We start from the raw sequence: 20,269 nt of genomic DNA on the forward strand, positions 1-20,269 counted from the left end.
TATATATATGAGTAGTTCCTTACATTTCCTTACTGATCAGTGATGTCAAATATCTTTTCACGTGCCTATTGGCCATTTGTATATCTTCTTTGGAGAAGTGTCTATTTTAGTTCTTTTGTCTTAGGAATTTTTAATTTTTGTTTTGTTGTAGGCAACGAAGGGCTTTTGGCCTGTCAACTGCTCCCATCCATCCCCTGTTTGCTGCACTTTCGAGTTCATGGTGATGTATTGGCCTTGTGGTTCAGATCCTCCTGCTCTTCTCTTCCTGACTACTTACTGTATCAGTGTCAAAAGGTGATGGAGGGATCCTAGCAGAAGCTCTGTTGATATTTTACTCCATCAGAATAAATGGTTTACATAGATAAACTTATTTACCAAAGTAAAAAGAACTCTTGGTACTTCTAATGAAAATGGGGATTATTATAAGCTGTGGTTCTTTGTGTTTTCTTTATGAATCGTGATCAAGAAAGGTCCCCAAGAAACTGTATCCTTAATCTTTTACTCAGGATTGTACAGTATGTTTGGGTCCCAAAAAAGTGACCTAATGTTATAAACTGTTAATGATTTATATGTCACTTAGTGTAGAGGGACTGAAAATATTTATTTTGTTATAAATAATTTTATAGCAAATTTACTGTAGTGTTAGTTGATTTGTAGTAAAACCAAGTCTCTGTTCTCCACATTAATTGAAGGGAGATGGACATGGCATTGATAATCCCAAACCTAATTCGTATTTGGTTTTGGAATGCAGTATTAGCTTTTTGATAGGCAAGTCATTACTTTCAATTATGTTTTGCTTAGATTGGTATTGAACTAAGTTGGCACAGTACACACTAACAATTCAGGAGATCCATGAGCATGCTGGATATTGGGGGGATTCAGTCTGTGATATAGTTTTTATTGTGGATAACTTGTTACACATAATTGCAGATAATTTGGCTACAGAATTTGTCTGTTTTCCGCTTGCATTTATTTTTAAAATTTAAAGTGAATCACTATTCTTATTTTAGAAACCCAGAGCCATTTACAAAATATTGTCATATGGAAACACAACCCATAAGAACACACAGTACTAAAGCAAATAGATACAAAAGAACTTTTTAATTATGGTGAATATCTTAGTTACCAGTTAGGTCCAGTTAGGTCCTTTTGACAAACTAATTTTGTGAGTATAAATGGCAAAACCATCTTTCCTGGCTTTTGAATCCACTAGTACTGAGTGGGTACAACCAAAACAGTGACTGCTTAAGTATACCATACAAGTTCTTCAGTAAAATTTATCATTTTCGTGTTATAGTTTGCCTTTATGGCCTGTGTCAGAACTCTTCTTAGTAAAGAAGAAGTTAAGCCTCATATGAATGATGGACCACCATCTTGAGATTGTATGTTAAAGTTAAAAACCGAAATAGTAAGTATTTTATAAAATCTTATGGTGCTGTGGAAAATATTTATTATTTCACTTTTTCTGACACTTCATGGGGACTGTTCTAGTAATATAGTTTTAAGTCATCGCAGTTAGTTTTCTGGTTAATTGGCACTGCTTATCATCCAGGTGTAGAATTTTGGTTTAAATGATCTCACTAATCATAGCTGATGAAGATTATTAAGGGAGTTCCCCAGAGATGATGGATTTCATTAGTTTTTCATGTCTAGTGTTTTCCTCCCTAAAAACAAAAGTGCTATTTTTAAAAATTAATTTTAATATTATTCATTTTAAAAAATGTGATATCTTGTTAATTTCATGCTTTTAAAAACATGCAGTAAAACCTTGCTACAAGAGCAATGATAGGTGACTGGAATTTCCTGCTTAGGTATCTTTAGGTATCTCCTTTTGGGTAGAAAATTTGAATCATCTTCAAGCTCCCAGCAGTGTCATGGTGAAGGGAAAGAGGTTGGTCTCTCTGGGGTGTAGTAGACACTGGTGGCTAGACTTAACAGCTTCTTTATTTCTACCTCTGTCCACAGCTTCCTGCCCCCGCCCCCCCCCCCACCACCAATTCTGCTCTTATTCTGACAAAGAAATAGGATTACCCTCTCATTTTGTAGAGAAATGCAGTGTATGGCAAAAGAGGTGCTCCGGTTTTTTCGTATCCTTCTGTGCATTAAGGCTGGGTTGAGTATGGCACAGTGGGTGGAAGGTGCCCAGCAAGCAAATGGACAACTACCTAGGAGAGATTAGTGAGCTGTAGTGCTCCTTGGTTGCAAGGTTGTTCATGAGTGGCAGCGTCAGTTGTCATGAAGGACATGGCTTGGCCAACAGAGCTATCTGATGGTGGGAGATGTGTAATAGTGGGTTGGGGCCGGGGCCATCACTCTGGCCTGCCAAAGGGAACATAGTGCCACTTTTGTTCTTTCTGAACTCACTAAATGAAAAGTAGGGTGAGTTTCCATGGAAATATTTAGTAGAATGTTTACAATGTTTATATTTTTACAGTTTTAAAGCAACAGTAAGAATAGGTTTTAAAGAGTTTCAGAGCAGCATATATTCTGCCTAAATTAACTCAATGTTTTAAATTCTAAATCAGGTGTCACCAGCCTTTTTTGCGTTGCAGGAGATGTGACTACAACGTAGGGAGAATGATTTTTGTGGGTAGATGATTTCTTTGCCTTCTAGTCACAGTTGAGTCAGGTGAAGGGGCGGCATCTGGAGTAAGGGCGAGGGTGCTACGCAGCTGTGGGAGTTCTGCGCCAGGCTCCTTCACGGAGCGTGCAGGTGGCAGCAAGCATGGGTCTTGGGGGAGGCTGGCGGGAGGGCACCTAGCAAAGCCTTAAGAGCAGGTGAATGGAGTAGGATCAGGCACCCACCAGAGTAGTCCATGTGGAGGCGGACAGATTGGCTCAGGGGAGAGTGGGCCCTGAGGCAGGGTCCTGAAACTGCAGAGGGAAGCCAAGCAGTTACGAAGTGCTAATGTGCCAAGCATGCCAAGCACAGCATGTGCTCTGTAGAGAGGCAGTATTTTAAACTGTAAAATACTAGCCTCTACCAAAACAATTGTGCTGAAGATGCAGTATTGTGCTTTTTCTTTTCTTTCATGTCAGTAATATTGTAAAATATTGAGCTCTGTCTTCTTTTTTTATGGGTGTAAATGTGGTCTTTGTCTCATGATCGTGAGCCCCTGAAAGTGCACTGAACCTATTCGCGTGTCTTTAAGGTGTTTTGCTGTGTTAAAATTTTAGGAGAGACAAATGCAAATGAGAATAACAACCTAGTAGGCGTTAATTACCTTATTTTGGAGTTGAATTCTGTAATTGGAAAAAATTCAGTTAAATATGTAATAAATACAAAATGATCTATACTGTTCTTTGGTCTGTGTATTTTTTTGTTATCTAAATAGCTGAATAATAAGTAAATACTATTCAGTAATTTGATAGGGTTAGTGAAAAAGAAAAGAAGCAACTGGAATAGGATGAAAAGAATAAGTTACTCATCACAGCCCCAAAAATTGTGGTCTGATTAAAAGAAAGATATTGGTTTCTGTGTAACGTTCAAAGAGAACTTTGTGGGCTTCAGACAGGTTAGAGTGTAGATTGATCTCAGTTGCAGGCCTCCTCTCCCTTTAAGAAGCCCTTTAAGACCTGGCAGCCGGGTGGCTCAGCGGTTTAGCCCCGCCTTTGGCCCAGGGCATGATCCTGGAGACCTGGAGTTCAAGTCCCATGTCGGGCTCCCTGCATGGAGCCTGCTTCTCCCTCTGCCTCTCTCTCTCTTTCTCATGAATAAATAAATAAAATCTTTAAAAAAAAAAAAGCCCTTCAAGACACTGAATCTTGTGGCATCTCTGCATGTGTATCCTAAAACACAGAGCTAGATCAAAGATGGCATTTGAATCTCACCGATTTATGTCTACTATTGGCTATAATGTATAGCAGACAAATTTTTAGAGTTGAAGCCCCATCTTTGGAGCATTGAAGGTAAAGGAGGCTTAAATGCACCACACCCACTGCAGAAATTGAGGAGAGGGGCCTCTTGCAGGGAGGGGAGGGACCTGCTGTCCAATGGGCCAGGGTTAATGATTGTATGGAAGTTACTTGTTTATGTGTATGCATAATGAGACTGTGAATTTTTTGTGGTTAAGGACGATGTGTATGTTTTATGTTCCTTTTGACTGATACATAATAGGTATTCAGTAATAGGGGCTCAGCTTACTGAATGAATGACTAAGAAGACTTGTCCCCTCAAAATAAGTAAGCCGAGACCAGGTAATACACAGGGATTGATTTTAGCAATCCTGTTGCTCTCCTAGAAGTAAAGAAAAGTGATCTGACCTAGTTTATAGTTAAGGGGTCAGCAGAAAGGAGTACTGGTGAAACTAGCTTGTGCCATTTTCTACCAGGTGGGAGAGAGGAAGCACGAGTGCTTGATGGTACCATTACCGGCCTGAGGGCTAGGGCGTCTGAAAAGTTGCCATGCCATTTAAGAGCTCTCTCTGCAAATACAGTGTGATTACAGATAGATTTTATGACTTGGAGGAGGACTTTTCTGCATTATGGCAGATGTCCATGAAGTTGTACTGATCTAAAAGAACTTGTTCTAGGACAGAAAGCAGTGGACATTTGATCAGTGAAGCTAAAGATGGGTAGCTAATAAATATGATAAGGCAGATCTACCAGCTAAGTTAGCATTACCTGTTTCTCTAGAAGAGTGAGCCTTGTGGTAATGGGAGGGTACATTGGCAAGGCCAATAGCATCAGGAAAGTTGGGGAAGAACGGGTCTTCTGAATAAAGCAGCAGGAGACAATTACTTAAAAGGAATTGTGCATTTTCATATGCATCACATGGGAAACTTTGTGGTAGGTGCCTGGATCCAAGACTGGAGGGTACCCAAAAAGATGTGTCCAGAGAATTTAAAGATTGTGTCCTGGATACAGGGAAGACGGACCTGGGCAGGGGGGAATGGCAGATTATGTCAAACACCATGAGTTTCTTGGAGCATTCTTTTAAGTGGTTGCAGCTAGATTGTGGGCTTCTTTCCAAGAAAGGAATCAATTTTCTTTAGTTATTTTAAACTATTTTCCTAAGTGGATGAGTACTTTTCATTCCCCAGAACACATTGCCGATGCCACTAAACAGTAGTTGACCTTAGAACTACTTCCTTGATGCGATCTGGTGAGACATGGCCAAATGGGCAGAGACTTGAGCCCAGAGATGTTTTGTATTTCAGTGAGAGAAAAGTACTTGGAAATCTGTTTGATTTCACATCTCTATCCCTTATATTGTGTGACAAGTTGAAAGTAACAGAGGCAAGGTGTGCTGTATTCTTAGGGGCAGGAGTTTGGTCTAAATTACTACTATAAAATTTAGTGAAGTTAGGGCAAAACCAGTGAGTGGAGCAAGCTGGTCCCCACTGGTGATGAATGTGTAAGACCTGATAGGTCAAGGTTAAGAATTTATTTTTTCCTCTTAAAAAATAAATTGACTGATTAATAGTTGCTGGGGTTAAACAGAAAGAGTTACTGTGAGCTCTGGGAAAAATGAAACGACTTGGATCCAAATATCAGACCAGTCTTCATCTATATAAGTGATAAATGTCTTTTGTTATTCATAAGGAGCCTTTTGCAGCACATCTGATTTTATGCCAATGAAGTGACTTATAGTGGTGTGCCTATAGAGCCTCAGGATGGGTTGGTCACCAGAAAGACCCAAGTGATTAGAGGGGTGGAACTTTCAGCCCCACTCAACCTCTGGGAAGCGCAAAGGGAGGGGCAGGATGGCTGGAGATGAAGCTCTCTAAAAACTCTTGAATGGGATTTATGAATTTCCCATGTTGGTGATGCATCCCAGTTCCACAGGAACAGAAGTTAACATGTTCAGGACCCTTTTGGACCTTGTCCTATATACTACTTCATCTGGCTGTTCTTGAAATGTGGCCAGTCAGAATTCACATATGTTTGAAGTATAAAATGAAGATGTATTTGAAGTATAAACATTGGATTTCAAAGACTTAGTGCAAAAGTAAAAGAATTTTTATATTAAGGATATTGAAGTAGTATTGTAGATGTATTAGACCAAAAGTATGTCATCAAAATTAATTTCACCTGTTTCTTTTTCTTTCTAATGTGGTTAGTAGAAACTTTAAAAAAAATTAATTAATTTTTACATTGGACAAACTACTTTATTATTATTATTTTTACTTTATTTTTTTATTGGAGTTTAGTTTGCCAACATATAGCATATCACCCAGTGCTCATCCTGTCAAGTGCTCCCCTCAGTGCCCATCACCCTGTCACCCCAACCCCCCGCCCACCTCCCCTTCCACTACCCCTTGTTCGTTTCCCAGAGTTAGGTGTCTCTCATGATTAGTAGAAACTTTAAACTCCATATGTGATTGCATTATATTTCTGTTAGTGCTATCTCGGATCTAACACTCAACCAAGGTCTTGATTTATAGCCTTATAAAGGCCAAACCTAGAAAAAACCATCAGTGGTGGTTCTATCTCTTCCTGCTAATCCTCATATTAAATCCTTTATTCTTAAACTTTAAAGGCAATTCAGAGAGAATTGGAGTCTGTACTGGTACAGTTAAGTTACTTGGAATCAGTTTGGTCTTTTCAACACCTGCTTTTAAGTTTTCTTAGGCTGAGTCCAGAGCAGTCTTTAGGGTTAATTTTTCACCATTAAGACAACAGCCTTCTAAAGATACTACCTCTGTCTCACAAGGGCACTTTGGCTGGTGGAAACAAACTGTTTCAGTCCCAAATTCTAGCCATCCTGGCCTCCATGATCTCTTAGGATTTTTCCTTCCCTATCCTGTGCCCTGGAACCTACTTCCAGTCACAGGGTTTGCCTTGGTTTTTGCTTCCCTTCTTTCAGTGAGATCAGAGTCCTGCCCTGGTTGTTTTTCAATGTCTAAAAATCATGATTTCGTGTAATCTCTCTAGTTTCCCAGTTGTTTATGGCAGGAGGGTAAATCTAGTTCTTTTTACTGTCAGTCAGAAGAGGTAGTACCCTAATTAGGTTTTAATTTCATGAAGGACACATTTCTACCTCAGGGATTTCTGAGGCACTTGATCAAATTCAGAGAAGGAAGAAGCACATTTTACTCTGTGGAGACAGAACCAGAACACTCCTCTGTGTGTTTTAGGTTTGGCCAGGTTATTAACGATAATGTAGTGGGGCGCCTAGATTTTGGCTCAGGTCGTGATCGCAGGGTTGTGAGATCTATCCTCCCTGTTGGGCTCAACACTCTGTGCCAAGTCTGCTTGTCTCTCTCCAACCCCCTGTCCCTTCCCCCACACAAATAAATAAATCTTAAAAAAAAATTACCCACAATTGGGGGATGCAATTAGCATGAAAAGGAAGAGCCCCTTACTGTGGCAGTTAAGTGCTAGTTAAGAAAGCAGAATGGAGGGCAGCCCGGGTGGCTCAGTGGATGGCTCAGTGGTTTAGCGCTGCCTTCAGCCCAGGGCGTGGAGACCTGGGATTGAGTCCCACGTCGGGCTCCCTGCATGGAGCCTGCTTCTCCCTCTGCCTGTGTCTCTGCTTCTCTCTCTCCTGAATAAATAAATAAAATATTAAAAAAAAAAAAAAGAATGCAGAATGGAGTAGAAGAGGACTTCTTAAGTCTTCCCTTCAGTGTGAAGCCTCACTTGGGTCGACAGTGCTGAGCAGCCCCAGGCTAAGAGCTCTGTGTAGGCCAGCCGGAGCTGAACTCACTGGGAGTGGTATTTGGGAATGTTCTTTGTGGGATAATACTGTGGACTTGGTACTGCTGATTTGTGTGTGCAGAATAGTAGGGTTTTTTTTGGTGGTGGTGGGGATGCAGGGGAAGAGGGTTGTCATTTCTTAAATAAAATTTCCTTCCGTGGACATTGAACTTCTGAACATGTCAGCTCATGGACTCTCTAACAGAGTTGGTCTCTCCCAACCTCTTCCTTGGATTTCAAGGGCCGAAGTCAATAAAGTAGGATATCCCCCAAGAGTTGTCCCTGTAATGCCATGTATCTTATCAGTATTGGCATTTTTCTTTGTTAGATGTGTGTGTGTGGGTTTGTGTATTTTAATGAAGTGATTCTCAACTAAAATTCTCAACTAAATTATTTCTTGGTTTAAGAGGTACTATTCCTTGTCTGACTTTCTATTGAAGTTCTATTGTACAGGTGCCCCTGTATTGTACAGGTCACCACAGGTGGGTCCTTTGTGCACTGATCAGGAATGGCACCTGCCATCACGATTCTAAGGTCAGGACAGATGTTGCCATCTATACATCCCTCCTGCCTCTGGACTCCAGTGTCAGTTTCAGAATCCGTCCTACTGTAGCCCTACAGGCATCCACTACTAGGTAGTCTGAACTGCCACTCAAAATGAATCCTATTATTTGTCCTGTCTTAAGTAGTATATAATTTGTTTATAACCACCTCCTTCCCATTAGGGGATTCACAACCTGTAGAGTGCCAGTAGCTCTCCGCCTTAGCTCTTCCACTGACTTCTCTCCTGTCCACAGTGATTGTCTAGCCCTAATTAAATCCAAGAGGCCTCCAAGGAAGAGTAATTTGCTATCACAACAAGGTAACATTTATTGAGTGTCACTGGGTCAGAAACAGTTCCAAGCACTTTTTTTTAAAGTTTTTATTTATTTATTTATTCATTCATTCATTCATTCATTCATTCATTCATTCATGAGAGACGCACAGAGAGAAGCAACAACCTAGGCCGGGGAAAGCAGACTTCCTGTGAGGAGCCTGATGCGGGACTTGATCCCAGGACCCCGGGATCATGACCTGAACCCAAGGCAGACACTCAACCACTGAGCCACCCAAACTCTATCTTGTTCCAAACTCTATTATGTGCTTAATTTCCCAAACCCCTGTTTATATTTTCCTATTTTATTGATGAAGAAACAGGCTCAGGGAACTAAAGCGACTTGCCTGAAATCACACAGGTATCTAGCGATAGAATTAGGACTTTAGGGGTTTTGTGGTGGCCCTTGAATGTCCTCTGCCTATTTTCTTATTTCCTTTTCTTCTTCCACACCTTGTGGCTTTGGTGAGGAGCAGTTGGCCCTTTGGAAGTTCCGCCAAGCAGAGGGTGCCGTAACTTCTGTGAGCAGACTGACAGGGATTTTCTTTTCTGACTGGAGAGAGACATATTTTGTTTTTTCTTTTCTTGGTTACTTACAGATTTGGAGCCATTCTGAATGCTGAAAATCCAGCTAGTCTAAAGAAAATTGAGAAATTACAGCAATTTGTTTTTATTTTAATTTGGCAATTGGGTCAGGAAATTAAATAATGCTGTGATGATTTTATTTAATTGAAGCAGGTAGTTATAAAGCCACAGGAAACCTATCTTCAACAAGTTAACCACTGATGATGGATGATTGACTGTTTTTATTTTGTATTAGGAAACAATTATTACTGAAAATGAGAGATAAGCAAATTAACCCAGCCTACATATAGAGATTCACACACACAGAGGTACATATATGATTATTTAATGAAATAAACATGTTTGAAATAGTTAACTATTATATTATATGAAATATCTTTTTAAAATCAGTGAATTATTTTAGGCACACCAACTTTTTTTTTTAGAGAGATTGTGCACGTCTGTGCAAGCAGTGGCGAGGGGCAAGGGGAGAGAAAGAGGATCTTAAGCAGGCTCCATGCCCAATGCAGAGCCCCACTCCAGGCTTGATTTCATGACTCTGGGATCATGAGCCAAAATCAACAGTCCAACTGAACCACCCAGGCATGCCCCCAGCCACATCAACTTTCGAGGAGGTGCCTCTGAGTATAGTGCCTCAGCCAGTATGTCCTGGTTGCTCCCAAGAGGGCATAGTGTAGAATCATCAGACCACCAGTTCCTTACTGGAGTGCTGGGAGCAAGCCCAGGGCTGCAGGACCAGAGTTCAGGGGGTGAGGGAGTGTGAGTCTGGGGGCACCGAGATGGGCCAGCTGACTGAGGGCCAATGTGAGGCTTTACTGAGTGGTTCAGAAAAGTGCAGCTGCCAGTCCCAGAAGCCCAGAGAGGAGAGGGGGCAAGGCTGGTCATCATGCCAGGCTTCCCACAGTTCTCTCCAGACCCTGTGCTAGAACAGAGTGGGGCATGGCCCCTGCAGGACTGGGACTGCAGAAACTAAGAGAGTTGACAAAAAGTCGTAATCTTTCCTCTGTCCCTTTCTTTTCAGAAACTAAGCAGAGTTGACAAAAAGTCGTAATCTTTCCTCTGTCCCTTTTCTTTTGTCATTTGAGCATCTTTTTTAGGTCAGTCAGTCATGATGCTAGGTCCTGGGGAATGAGATGAGGTCCTTGCCCTCCAGAAGCTCTTGATTTAGGGGAACTATCTGGATGGCAGAGCAGCGAGGGTGGGGATACAGATATCTGCAGGAGCTCCACGAGGTGTTCAGAAGGGACTTCTCCCCAGGAAGAGTGTAGTATCTTGGTTCCTCAGGGTACAAAGGGGCTATTACCTGTTATTCTGGATTATTTCTAAGTAGGGTAACCATGTAATTTATGGAGGATACTGAGATACTTTTGAAAGTGAATGAGTACTTTATATATAATTTAAATTATAAAATTTAAATTTTGAAATATTCCTTGATCTGAAATACTGGCTTATTATATTGGTAGATAAATAAAAAGATGTTTCCAACAATTTTTTGGAAAAAACAAAATTACATCACAGCAAAAGTTTAATGTCTTTATATTGATGATACGATCATTTAAAAAATCACATAAGCTAAGCAGCCCAGGTGGCTCAGCAGTGTAGTGCCGCCTTCGGCCCAGGGTGTGTTCCTGGAGACCCGGGATCGAGTCCTGCATTGGGCTCCCTGCATGGAGCCTGCTTCTCCCTCTGCCTGTGTCTCTGCCTCCCTCTTTCTCTTTCTCTCTCTGTGTGTGTGTCTCATGAATAAATAAAATCTTTAAAAAAATAAAAAATCACATAAGCAGAATTGTTTTTCTTGTAACATATTCACATTTCTTAGCTATTTCTGTGCTCAAAACATGTCACAGGTGTTTTTCTGAAGAATGCATGAAAAGATATAGCTTACTAACTTTTTTCTTAAAAGTGGCTCCAATCATCAGAGTTGCATTTTATAGTTAGTAAGCTTGAAATTGTTGATATTATTCTGTGAAAACTATAATATATTCCTTAGATTTTTGCAGTTTTTAATTGAGATATAATTCATATAACATAAAACCCATCATTTTAAAGAGTACAATTCAGTATTTTCTGACATATTAACTATGTTGTACGATCATCATCACTATATAATTACCATCAACCCAAAAGGACATCCTGTGTCTACTAGCACTTAGTCCCAATTTCCCCTCTTCCTAGCCTCTGCAACCAGTAATGTTCTTTCTGTGTCTATGGATTTACCATTCTTGAACATTTTGTAAAAATGGCATCATACTATCTGTGGCCTTCTGTGTCTGGCTTTTTTACTTAGCATAATGTATTCAAGGTTCTTTCATATTGTAGCATTTAACAACACTTCATTCCTTTTTAAGGCCAGATAGTACTCCTTTGTATGGATATACCAGATTTTGGTTATTCTCTTCAGATGATGGATATTTGGATCGTTTCTACTTTTTTTGGCTATTATGTTTTATTTCTATTTTTTTGAGAGAGAAAGAACAAGCTCGTGGGGAAAGGACAGAGGGAGAGGGGGAGAGAGATGATTTTAAGCAGGCGCCATGCCCAGCACAGAGCCTATCATGGGGCTCAGTCTCACTACCCTGAGATCATGACCTGAGCCAAAGTCAAGTCAGATGCTTAACTGAGCCACCCAGGTCCCCCACTTTTTGGCTGTTATGAATCATTAATGCTACTATGAACATTTGTGTACAGATTTTTTTTTAAGATTTTATTTACTTATTCATGAGAGACACACAGAGAGAGGCAGAGACACAGGCAGAGAGAGAAGCAGGCTCCATGCAGGGAGCCCAGTGTGGGACTCGATCCTGGGACACCAGGATCATGCCCTGGGTCGAAGGCAGACGCTCAGCCACTGAGCCACCCAGGCGTCCCTGTGTACAGATTTTTATGAGAATATGTTTTCAGTTCTCCAGGGTATATATCTAGGAGTGGAATTGCTGGGTCACATGGAAACTCCATGTTGAACTTTTTGAGGAACTACCTCACTGTTTCCTATAGTGGCCACACCATTTTACATTCCCACCAGCAATGTGTGAGAGTCAAGGCAGCCCAGGATGGAACACGCTACAACCTAAGAAACCATTCTTTACCCAGGTGAATGACAGTGACCTCACCCCAGGTCGCTGTCACACTTATATACAGCCCTGGCCACCTCCCTCCAGGGTCAGCCTCCTCTTAAACAGCCACCCAGAAATTCCCCAGAAGAAATAATGCCAAACAAAGTGACTACTGTGAAGAACTCTTCCAAAGCTCTAAAAGCTGTCGTTACCCAAAATAGCCATCCAACATGTTCATTTATGACTTGCCATAAATACCAGCTCTAGCAATATTATCTTCATATGATGGGTTGACTTCATAGCACTTTAGAAAGTTACAACATCATAAATAATCTATGAATATGTTATTTCATCTGCTCTCATAATTTGCTCTAACAGAGTTCTGGCCAATTTTAGAAGTTTCCATGTAAATATATAAATATAATGGCAAGAAAAACATGAAAATTGAACTAAATGAGGTCAAGTAGCACATTTAATCTACAAATATTATGATAGAATATGAAATTGTTTTATGGGTGGCTAAAGTAAATCTGTTTGGGTGGGAGGAGAGGAGATGACATGTGTGTTGCCACAGTCCAAAAAGAAAGGATGCCTTATAGGGAAGCAATCAGCAGGGCTCTTTAGAACGTCTTTTTCTCTAGTTAAGGATGTACATCATTATAAATGATTTGGGGCTGTCCTAACATACTAGGACTTTTATGTACATACGAATTTATACTGACACTCTAAGAATAAGAAAAAATACTATTTTACAACACGTAAAGCCCTGTGACACATCTGGAAATGTGCCATAAAAGAAAATTAATTCTGAAATGGAGTTGGTTCCTGTCAATTGTCACTAAAAGTCATTCAAGTGAAAATGAACAGCTTGGACCTGACTCTCTGAAGGTGTTAATTAAGGGCACAATTATGAAAATGGGTTAACAATTATTGCTCTCTCTAGTTTTATTAAAAAATATGCGTAGGGTATGATCTGTGGTTCTTCTTTCCTTGAGTCTGAAATCCTTTCCTGCTGTCCTTTTCCAGCTACTTGGGATTTTCTGGGGGAACTTTCTTGATGTCTTTGATTCCCAGATGTGCTGTGAGTTTGGTGCAGGTAGATTTCAGGTTAAGGAGGTTCAAGACTAGTACTTGGGACACAGTGGGGAGGGTTCGGCTGCTGTTGGAATGTCCATGTTATGTAGGTAAATTGGCGATAGAGTAGGTTAAGAAATCACTGCTTAGTGGTTTGCTGGTAACTCACTTCCTCTCCAAGGCTCCGGGTGGACTCAGTATTATTTCCAGGAAGGTATGGAAGTGGAGGTAGTAAGAGTATTGGTTTGGAGGACACATGGGACTGAGAGGAATTGCTTGGTTCTCTTTCCTCCTGAGACTTCTGTTTATAAGGGCAGGAGATTTGGCTTTGGAGGGCAGATACCTGCCATGTTATCTGCTGTGGAAGTAAGAAGCAACAAAGGGGGAATGGAATGAAAATATCTGGGCACCTGGGTAACTTAGTGGTAGAGCATCTGCCCCGCATTGGGCTCCCTGTGGGGAGCTTGCTTCTCCCTCTGCCTGTCTCTCTGCCTGTCTCTCTCTGTCTCTCATGAATAAAGAAAAAAGAAAAAAGAAAAAATCAAATGTGCAATTCATCATAAAAGAAAGACACATCTTAATATCTCACTGATTCTTTAAATTTATTTTTTTTTTGTAACAGTGGTAGTTCCAGGACCACTTTGGATAGTGAATACCAGTGACCAATACCTTTTATTTATTTTTAAAAGGTTTATTTATTTATTTTAAGAGTGGGGCGGGGGGGGGGGGATCAGGGTAAAGGAGAGGGAGAGAACGAATCTTAAGCTGACTCCTTGCTGATCGTGACCTGAGCCAAAACCAAGAGTCAGACACTTAACCAATTGAGCCACTCAGGCGCCTTGACTAAGACCTTTTAAATACCTCCTGCTGGAGAGTTTTTCTCTCATCCTGGTTTCAGTGGAAATTCAACAACCTCTGGGCCCCTTTATAAAGCACAACAAAGGGCTTACAAGAAAGAGGACGGGGTTAGGAATTCCCACAGGTAGATATATCGGACAGGTAAGGGATGGAGGGAAACACACCAAATAGGAAGGTTTGAATACTGAAAGTGAGGCATAGTGAGCTTTTAATAGAACTTGGTGGAACTCAAGGAACCATCTCTGAGATAAACACCCTTATTCAAATGCCACAGACACACTGTTTCCCTAAACACAGAGGCTTGAGGCCTAGCAGTTTTTATGCTGCAGCAAAAGATTTGGGTCAGAACCAAAGTTTTAAAGACTTTTTATTGAAGAAGTTCAAAGATTCATTGGCCAGCGGCCAAGTGTGGTCTGATTTGTTTGCATTTCCTCTGGGAACTCTCAGGCAAGTGAGGAATTGGCCAGCCACAACTGTGAGGGTCACACACTCCCCTGTGGGTCCATCCTTCCTGGCATTTACAATGTAGGGGAGGAGAGTCAGGAGGAACCCATTTCCTACAAAGGCCTGGTTTCAAAAGCCCAGTCAAGCTGCAGTTTTCTCCTGGGTAAAGGGGCTACAGTCTCCCCTCACATCAGCTTGGCATTAATTAGTCCACAAATGAGACCAATATCACTCAGGGTGAGAGACCGAGAGAGGAGAGGTGGGAAGTGAAATGTCACCACTGCTTCCCTCCGCTAGTGGTGGTCAGAGGACCTGCTTCTGTTGGGGAGGTACCACGAATGTGTGCTCATGGGACTGGTTTTTCTTGTTTATGTTCTTGGAAAGCCTAATGTCTACCAAGAATCTTTAAACCATTCCTGAATTTGTCAACTGGATTTGATTTCAAAAAATGAAAAAAAATTTTTTTCTGTTGTTTTGGGAATTTGAAAAGAAGGTGCTTGTGTCCCACCCTTGGATATACATATATATACAGCATGAAGACCCCTCTCCTTCTCTTGGCATTTTGAGCACATTGGTAGGGAACTGGGCAAAAAAATGTGAAAAAGATACCTGATTGCAAAAAAAGGAGGAGGAAGATTTAAAGAGGTGGGTCTTTGGTTCTCCTGGACTGATGAATCCAGGAGATTCACTGCTGAGCAGAATTCACAACCTCGTCAGTGGTCTTAACATCCATGCAGGTGGTGAAGCCTGAAATCTGGAGGTCATACATACAGAGGCATGATAGGGCATGGGGTGAGACAGGGCAGGAGACCTAGAGTGAATGTGCCGTTGAGGATTCTAGGAAGATTGTGGAACAAGGAAGCACCAGGAATGTGTCTCCCCAGCTAAACAGCAGTTGAACTGGAAGGATCTGTCTGATGTAAGTATTTTAGAGCCCTGGAGTCTATTGAATAAGACCATCTTGCAACTTCCAGAGGAAGACTTGGATGGTTAATTTTAGCTCTTAGTACAGTAGCAGTTGCCCCAAAGATTCCACAAAAAACCCTGTTAGAACTTGTATATGAATTCAGCAAAGTAGTGAGATACAAAGTCAACATGCAAAAGTCAGTTGCATATCTATATGCTAACAATGAACAATCTGAAAAGGAAATTATGGAAACAATTCCATTTATAGTAGCATCAAAAATAGGAATTAAGGAGGTGAAAGACTACAATGAAAACTACAATGAAGTGCTAAGGAAAATTAACACCAAATGGCTCAAAGACCTAAATATAAGACCTAAAACTATAAAATTCTTAAAAGAAACAGAGGGCAAAAACTTTATGACATTGGATTTGGCAATGATGTCTTGCATATGACACCAGAGGCACAGGCAACAAAAGAAGATATAAACAACTGGATTTCACAAAAATTACCAAAAAAAAAAAAAAAAAAGTGTGCATCAAAAAACACTAGCAACAGGGTAAAAAGACCCTACAGAATGGGAGAAAATATTTGCAAATCATGTCTGGTAAGAGATTAATATCCGGAATATAGAGAGAATTCCTAAAAACAACAAAATCAATTCAAAAATGGGCAAAGGACTTAAATAGATATTTCTTCAAAGATATACAAATGGCTAATAAGCTCATGAAAGATGCTCAACATCACTAATCAGTAAGGAAATGCGAGTTAAAACCACTAAGACGTAATATTTCACACCCATTCAAATGGTTATTATCAAGAAAAACCCCAGAAAATGACAAATGTTGGTAGGGCTATGGAGCAATTAGAGCCCTCATGTTCTGTTGGTGGGAATATAAATGGTACAGCTGCTGTGGAAGACAGAATTGTGGTTCCTCAAAAAATTAAAAATAGAATTACTATATGATCCAACAATTCCACTTTGGGGTGGAATAATCAAAAGCAGGTCTCAAAGAGGTATTGTATACCCATGTTCATAGCAGTATTCTTCACAATAGCTAAAATGTGGAAACAACCCAAGTGCATGTGGATGGATGAACAGATAAGCAATATGTGGTACATACACAATGAAATATTATTCAGCCTTGACAGAGAAGAAAGTTCTAATACTACAACATGGGTGAATCTTGAGGACACTATGCTAAGTGAAAGAAATCACAAATAGACAAATACTGAATGATTCCACTTATATGAGGTACTCAGAGTAGTCAACATCATAGAGACAAAGTAGAATGGTGGTTGCCAAGGGCCAGGGAGAGAGGTACAGGGAGAGGGGTACTGGGGTTTAGAGGTTATAAAGTGTCAGTTTTACCAGATGAAAAGAGATGGATGGTGGTAATGGCTGTATGACAATGTGAATGTATTTAATACACTGAGCTGTACACTTAAAAATGATAGAGATGGTAAATTTTGTGCTATGTGTATTTTACTAGGGTAAAAAATTTGGGGAAAGAAAGTGAATGTGGTTGTCATGGTGTGGAGAAGCAAGACAGAAACACTCTGAATTCCCTGCCTCTGATAAATAAATGATGAGGGAAGAGGCCTCCATCTACACAGAATGGAGGCAAGCAGCCCATTGATTTCAATTAACTCAATTTCATTGATTGAATTTGAGGAATAATCAGGGTATGGCTTCACAATCTGAACCACCGCTTGACTGGTTGGCAACAGAAATGAGCTGCCATTGTCAGATCAGAGGCGAGAGGTCATAAGCCCTCACTTTTGTAGGGCCTTCCTCGGCCCTGGCCAGTAGGGGCCTACTACACCGGTACCTTAGTCCTATCCTGTGCTAGTGGACCCAGAGGGTACTTGGCTCTTTGGGGGAACCTGTGAGCACTCACCCCCACAAAATGGCTGAAGCTCCCTCATTCCTTTCTTGCTTCATTGGCTGTAAGGCCCCTTTCTGAAAGGAAGCCTCCATTGTTCTTCCTCTGGCAAAAAGCCATCTCCCCTTTGCTGCAAGAGAGCTTGGATGGGGGCCACTGGAGGGGCTGGATAGTCCTGATCAACTTGGAATCAGGTGGGACCAAATGTCCCATGCCTGGGAGCCTCTCTCTTGTGTCTGTGTGTGCCCTGGCTCCTCTCTTCCTGTCTGGGAGTCCCATGGATGGCTAGTTTGAGCCCATGTTTGACTTTAAGATCATTTTGCCATGAGCTAAGAGAAAGGCAGGTCTTTCTGCTCCCTTTACCTCCAGGTTCCAGAAGAACCCTGCCCTTCACCCACATTTCCCAAGGGGGCCTTGGAAAGAAAGGGCCCAAAGAGGGGCTGAGCAGAGCATGCCATCTTTAATGTGCCCGTGAGGCACTCTTCCTCTTCTTGGAGCAACTTGGACCAAATATGATTCTGGAAATTACATTTCCAGATCAGCATCCCAAGTAATTTTCCTTAGAAGAAAATTTTCAGAAAGCTGCCTTAGAAGATAATTCATTAATTCAGAGATGAGAAATAGAAAAAAAAAAAAAGGCAAATGTGAGACTCAGAGCATGGTCCAGACAGCATGGGTTGCCTCATGCCACCTTCCCCACAGTTCCCGTGGCTCTTGGCATTGGAGGTCATTGAAGGTGTCTGCTGCAATGAAGACAGCTGTCCTTCAGGCCCTTGCAGCCAGTGAAGACAGGGCTTGTGAAAGCCCCAGGTAATGGCATAAGTGAGAACAGCCAGTGTCCCTCGTGGACACAGAGGGAGAATGAGAGGGACTCAGTCTCAAAGCTGGAAGAGGCGGGAGGAGAAAACACATCCCCTGAGAAGCATAGAGATGCAAAGGATTGCAAGTCGAACCCTCTCAGCAAACTTCTGTGTCTAAAAATCACCAGGGAGTCTGTTCATAATACAGATTCCCAAGCCCCATCTCCAGAGATTTGGCTTAGGTGGTTTTGGGGGTGGACCCCAGGACTGCATTTTTAAAGGAACCATTCCCTGTCCCTGGGAATTCTGATGCAGGTGGTTCAGAGTCCACATGTGATACCTGGGCTCCTTCTGCAGCACCCCCAGCACATGGCCACTGACTCTGCATCCAGGGCTGGGGCAGCAAAATGACAGGGAGCTGCCAACTGCAAGCATCTTGTCAGCCTGCCATCCTTCCACTTAGCCGGATCTACCTCCCCAGGGAGGCCACCCATGAGGAGGCTGCCGAGGCATGTTCTCACTGGAACCGTACCCATGATGCTAGAGGTACAACCTGGTTCAGCATGAGTCCTAGCCACACAGGCCACTGGGATGTGCTTGCTCTGAATCCATGACCATAGTGCACTTCCAATATTGAGAAATTATTATTGTGACATTGGGCAGGGGAAGAGCAGCTTCGATATTGCTAGTAAGGCCGGAGTGGGGGAGTAACATGATAGCTAAAGTACCAGGTTCCCTTCTGAGGGGTTTCTAAAGTTGTGTCCTTGAGGTTACACACAGCTGTGAATATAGCCCAATCCACTGAATTGTGCATTTTAAATGGGTGGATTATATATCAATAAAACTGGTTAAAGAAAAAGTTCAGTACACCAGGGTGCATGAAACACATTCTAAAGACACATTAAAAATGTTTCGAAGAGTGCTGTTTGTATATACAAATATAGGGTTATTTTAGTGACACAATGTGTTTACCACATAGAGGGAAATAAAGTTTTACCAGCTGAGGGAAAAAAAGGTCTGAGAACTCCATAAAATCTCATTTGTTGGGGGAATGGCTTTATTAATATACTCTAAAATAATTCTGATAATTTCTTATGGTACTTGACTCAAATCAGTAATGACATGTTTACAACTTTGCTTATTAACCTGTTATCTCTACAGAGATACATTACCGAGTCTGACACATCTCACTTTGAAACGTATGTCTCTGTAGACAGCTGGTCCTGACATGGGCTCCCAGTGGGCCCCAGCTACGCTGGTGACTGACTGGCCTTCGTGAGCCAATGTGTGTGGGCTCACGTTCCAGTCTCTGGTCCTTTGGAATCCTAAATTTTTATTTTTTTTTTTTTTTTTTTTTTTTTTTTTGGAATCCTAAATTTTTAAAAAGATTTTATTTATTTGAGAGAGATAGAGGGAGATTGAAAGATTGAGACAGTATGAGTGGAAGGGGCAGAGGGTGAGGGAGATAGAGAATCTCAAGCAGACTCCATGCTAAGTGTGGAGCCTGGTGCGAGCCGGTTCCCTGGCCCCTGAGATCATGACTTGAGCCAGAACCAAGGGTCAGACGCCTAACCAACTGTGCCACCCCAGCACCCCTGGAGTCCGAATTTTAGCCTGCATTTTCTAGCTTAAAGCTTTTCCCCTCTAAAATAATGAACTTCTATCTATGATCCAGAGTTCTAAAGGGGATCATTGAGGAGTCATTTCTCAGTCTTCTTGGAGCTATTGCTTCATTTAACTAATGAATAGTTTCCCTCCTAAGAACCATACAAGGAAAAAAAATGCCTAGAGCTTCTCTCCTATGATGCTCAGAACACAGAACTCTGAGCTAGAAGGATTCTTAGAGATCTTGGGTGGCTCTGTCTGTGTGCACAGCCTGAGGGAGGTGACGTGCAAGGAAATCACAGGTAGCAGGTGAACGGAGACTAAACCTTCTGACTCATGGCTTGTCCCATGTTCTATGCTTTGCACTGCCTATGAAAGCCACAGAGAAAAACCTCCAAGTACCTGTCTCCCCAAAGCCAAACCCGCAGTCTATTTTTTTTTTAAAGATTTTATTTATTTATTATTTGTTTGTTTGTTTATTTATTTGAGATAGAGCATGAGCGAGCTCAAGCAGGGGGTTAAGGCCAGAGGGAGAGGTAGAAGCT

General features: G+C 41.5%; 1 protein-coding gene and 1 long non-coding RNA gene across 3 annotated transcripts in view; one reads left to right on the forward strand and one right to left on the reverse strand.

Annotated features, from left to right (window-relative positions):
- The window catches only part of AP4E1 (adaptor related protein complex 4 subunit epsilon 1), a 55,105-nt gene extending 51,809 nt beyond the window's left edge, over nt 1-3,296 (forward strand). For both annotated transcript variants that reach the window (XM_025472803.3, XM_025472804.3), the window contains exon 21: nt 152-3,296. In XM_025472803.3, coding sequence (XP_025328588.1) covers nt 152-312 — 161 coding nt within the window. In that variant the 3' untranslated portion in view covers nt 313-3,296. The remainder of the gene's footprint in view (nt 1-151) is intronic.
- Nucleotides 2,055-19,449, reverse strand: LOC125754023 (uncharacterized). The gene is made up of 2 exons (XR_007407252.1): nt 19,292-19,449; nt 2,055-9,151 (listed from the first exon to the last, which is right to left on the reverse strand). It is a non-coding gene; the product is annotated as an uncharacterized LOC125754023 (long non-coding RNA).
- Between the last annotated feature and the right edge of the window lie 820 nt (nt 19,450-20,269).

This window comes from Canis lupus, chromosome 30 (genome assembly GCF_003254725.2).
Source record: "Canis lupus dingo isolate Sandy chromosome 30, ASM325472v2, whole genome shotgun sequence".
Classification (NCBI taxonomy): domain Eukaryota; kingdom Metazoa; phylum Chordata; class Mammalia; order Carnivora; family Canidae; genus Canis; species Canis lupus.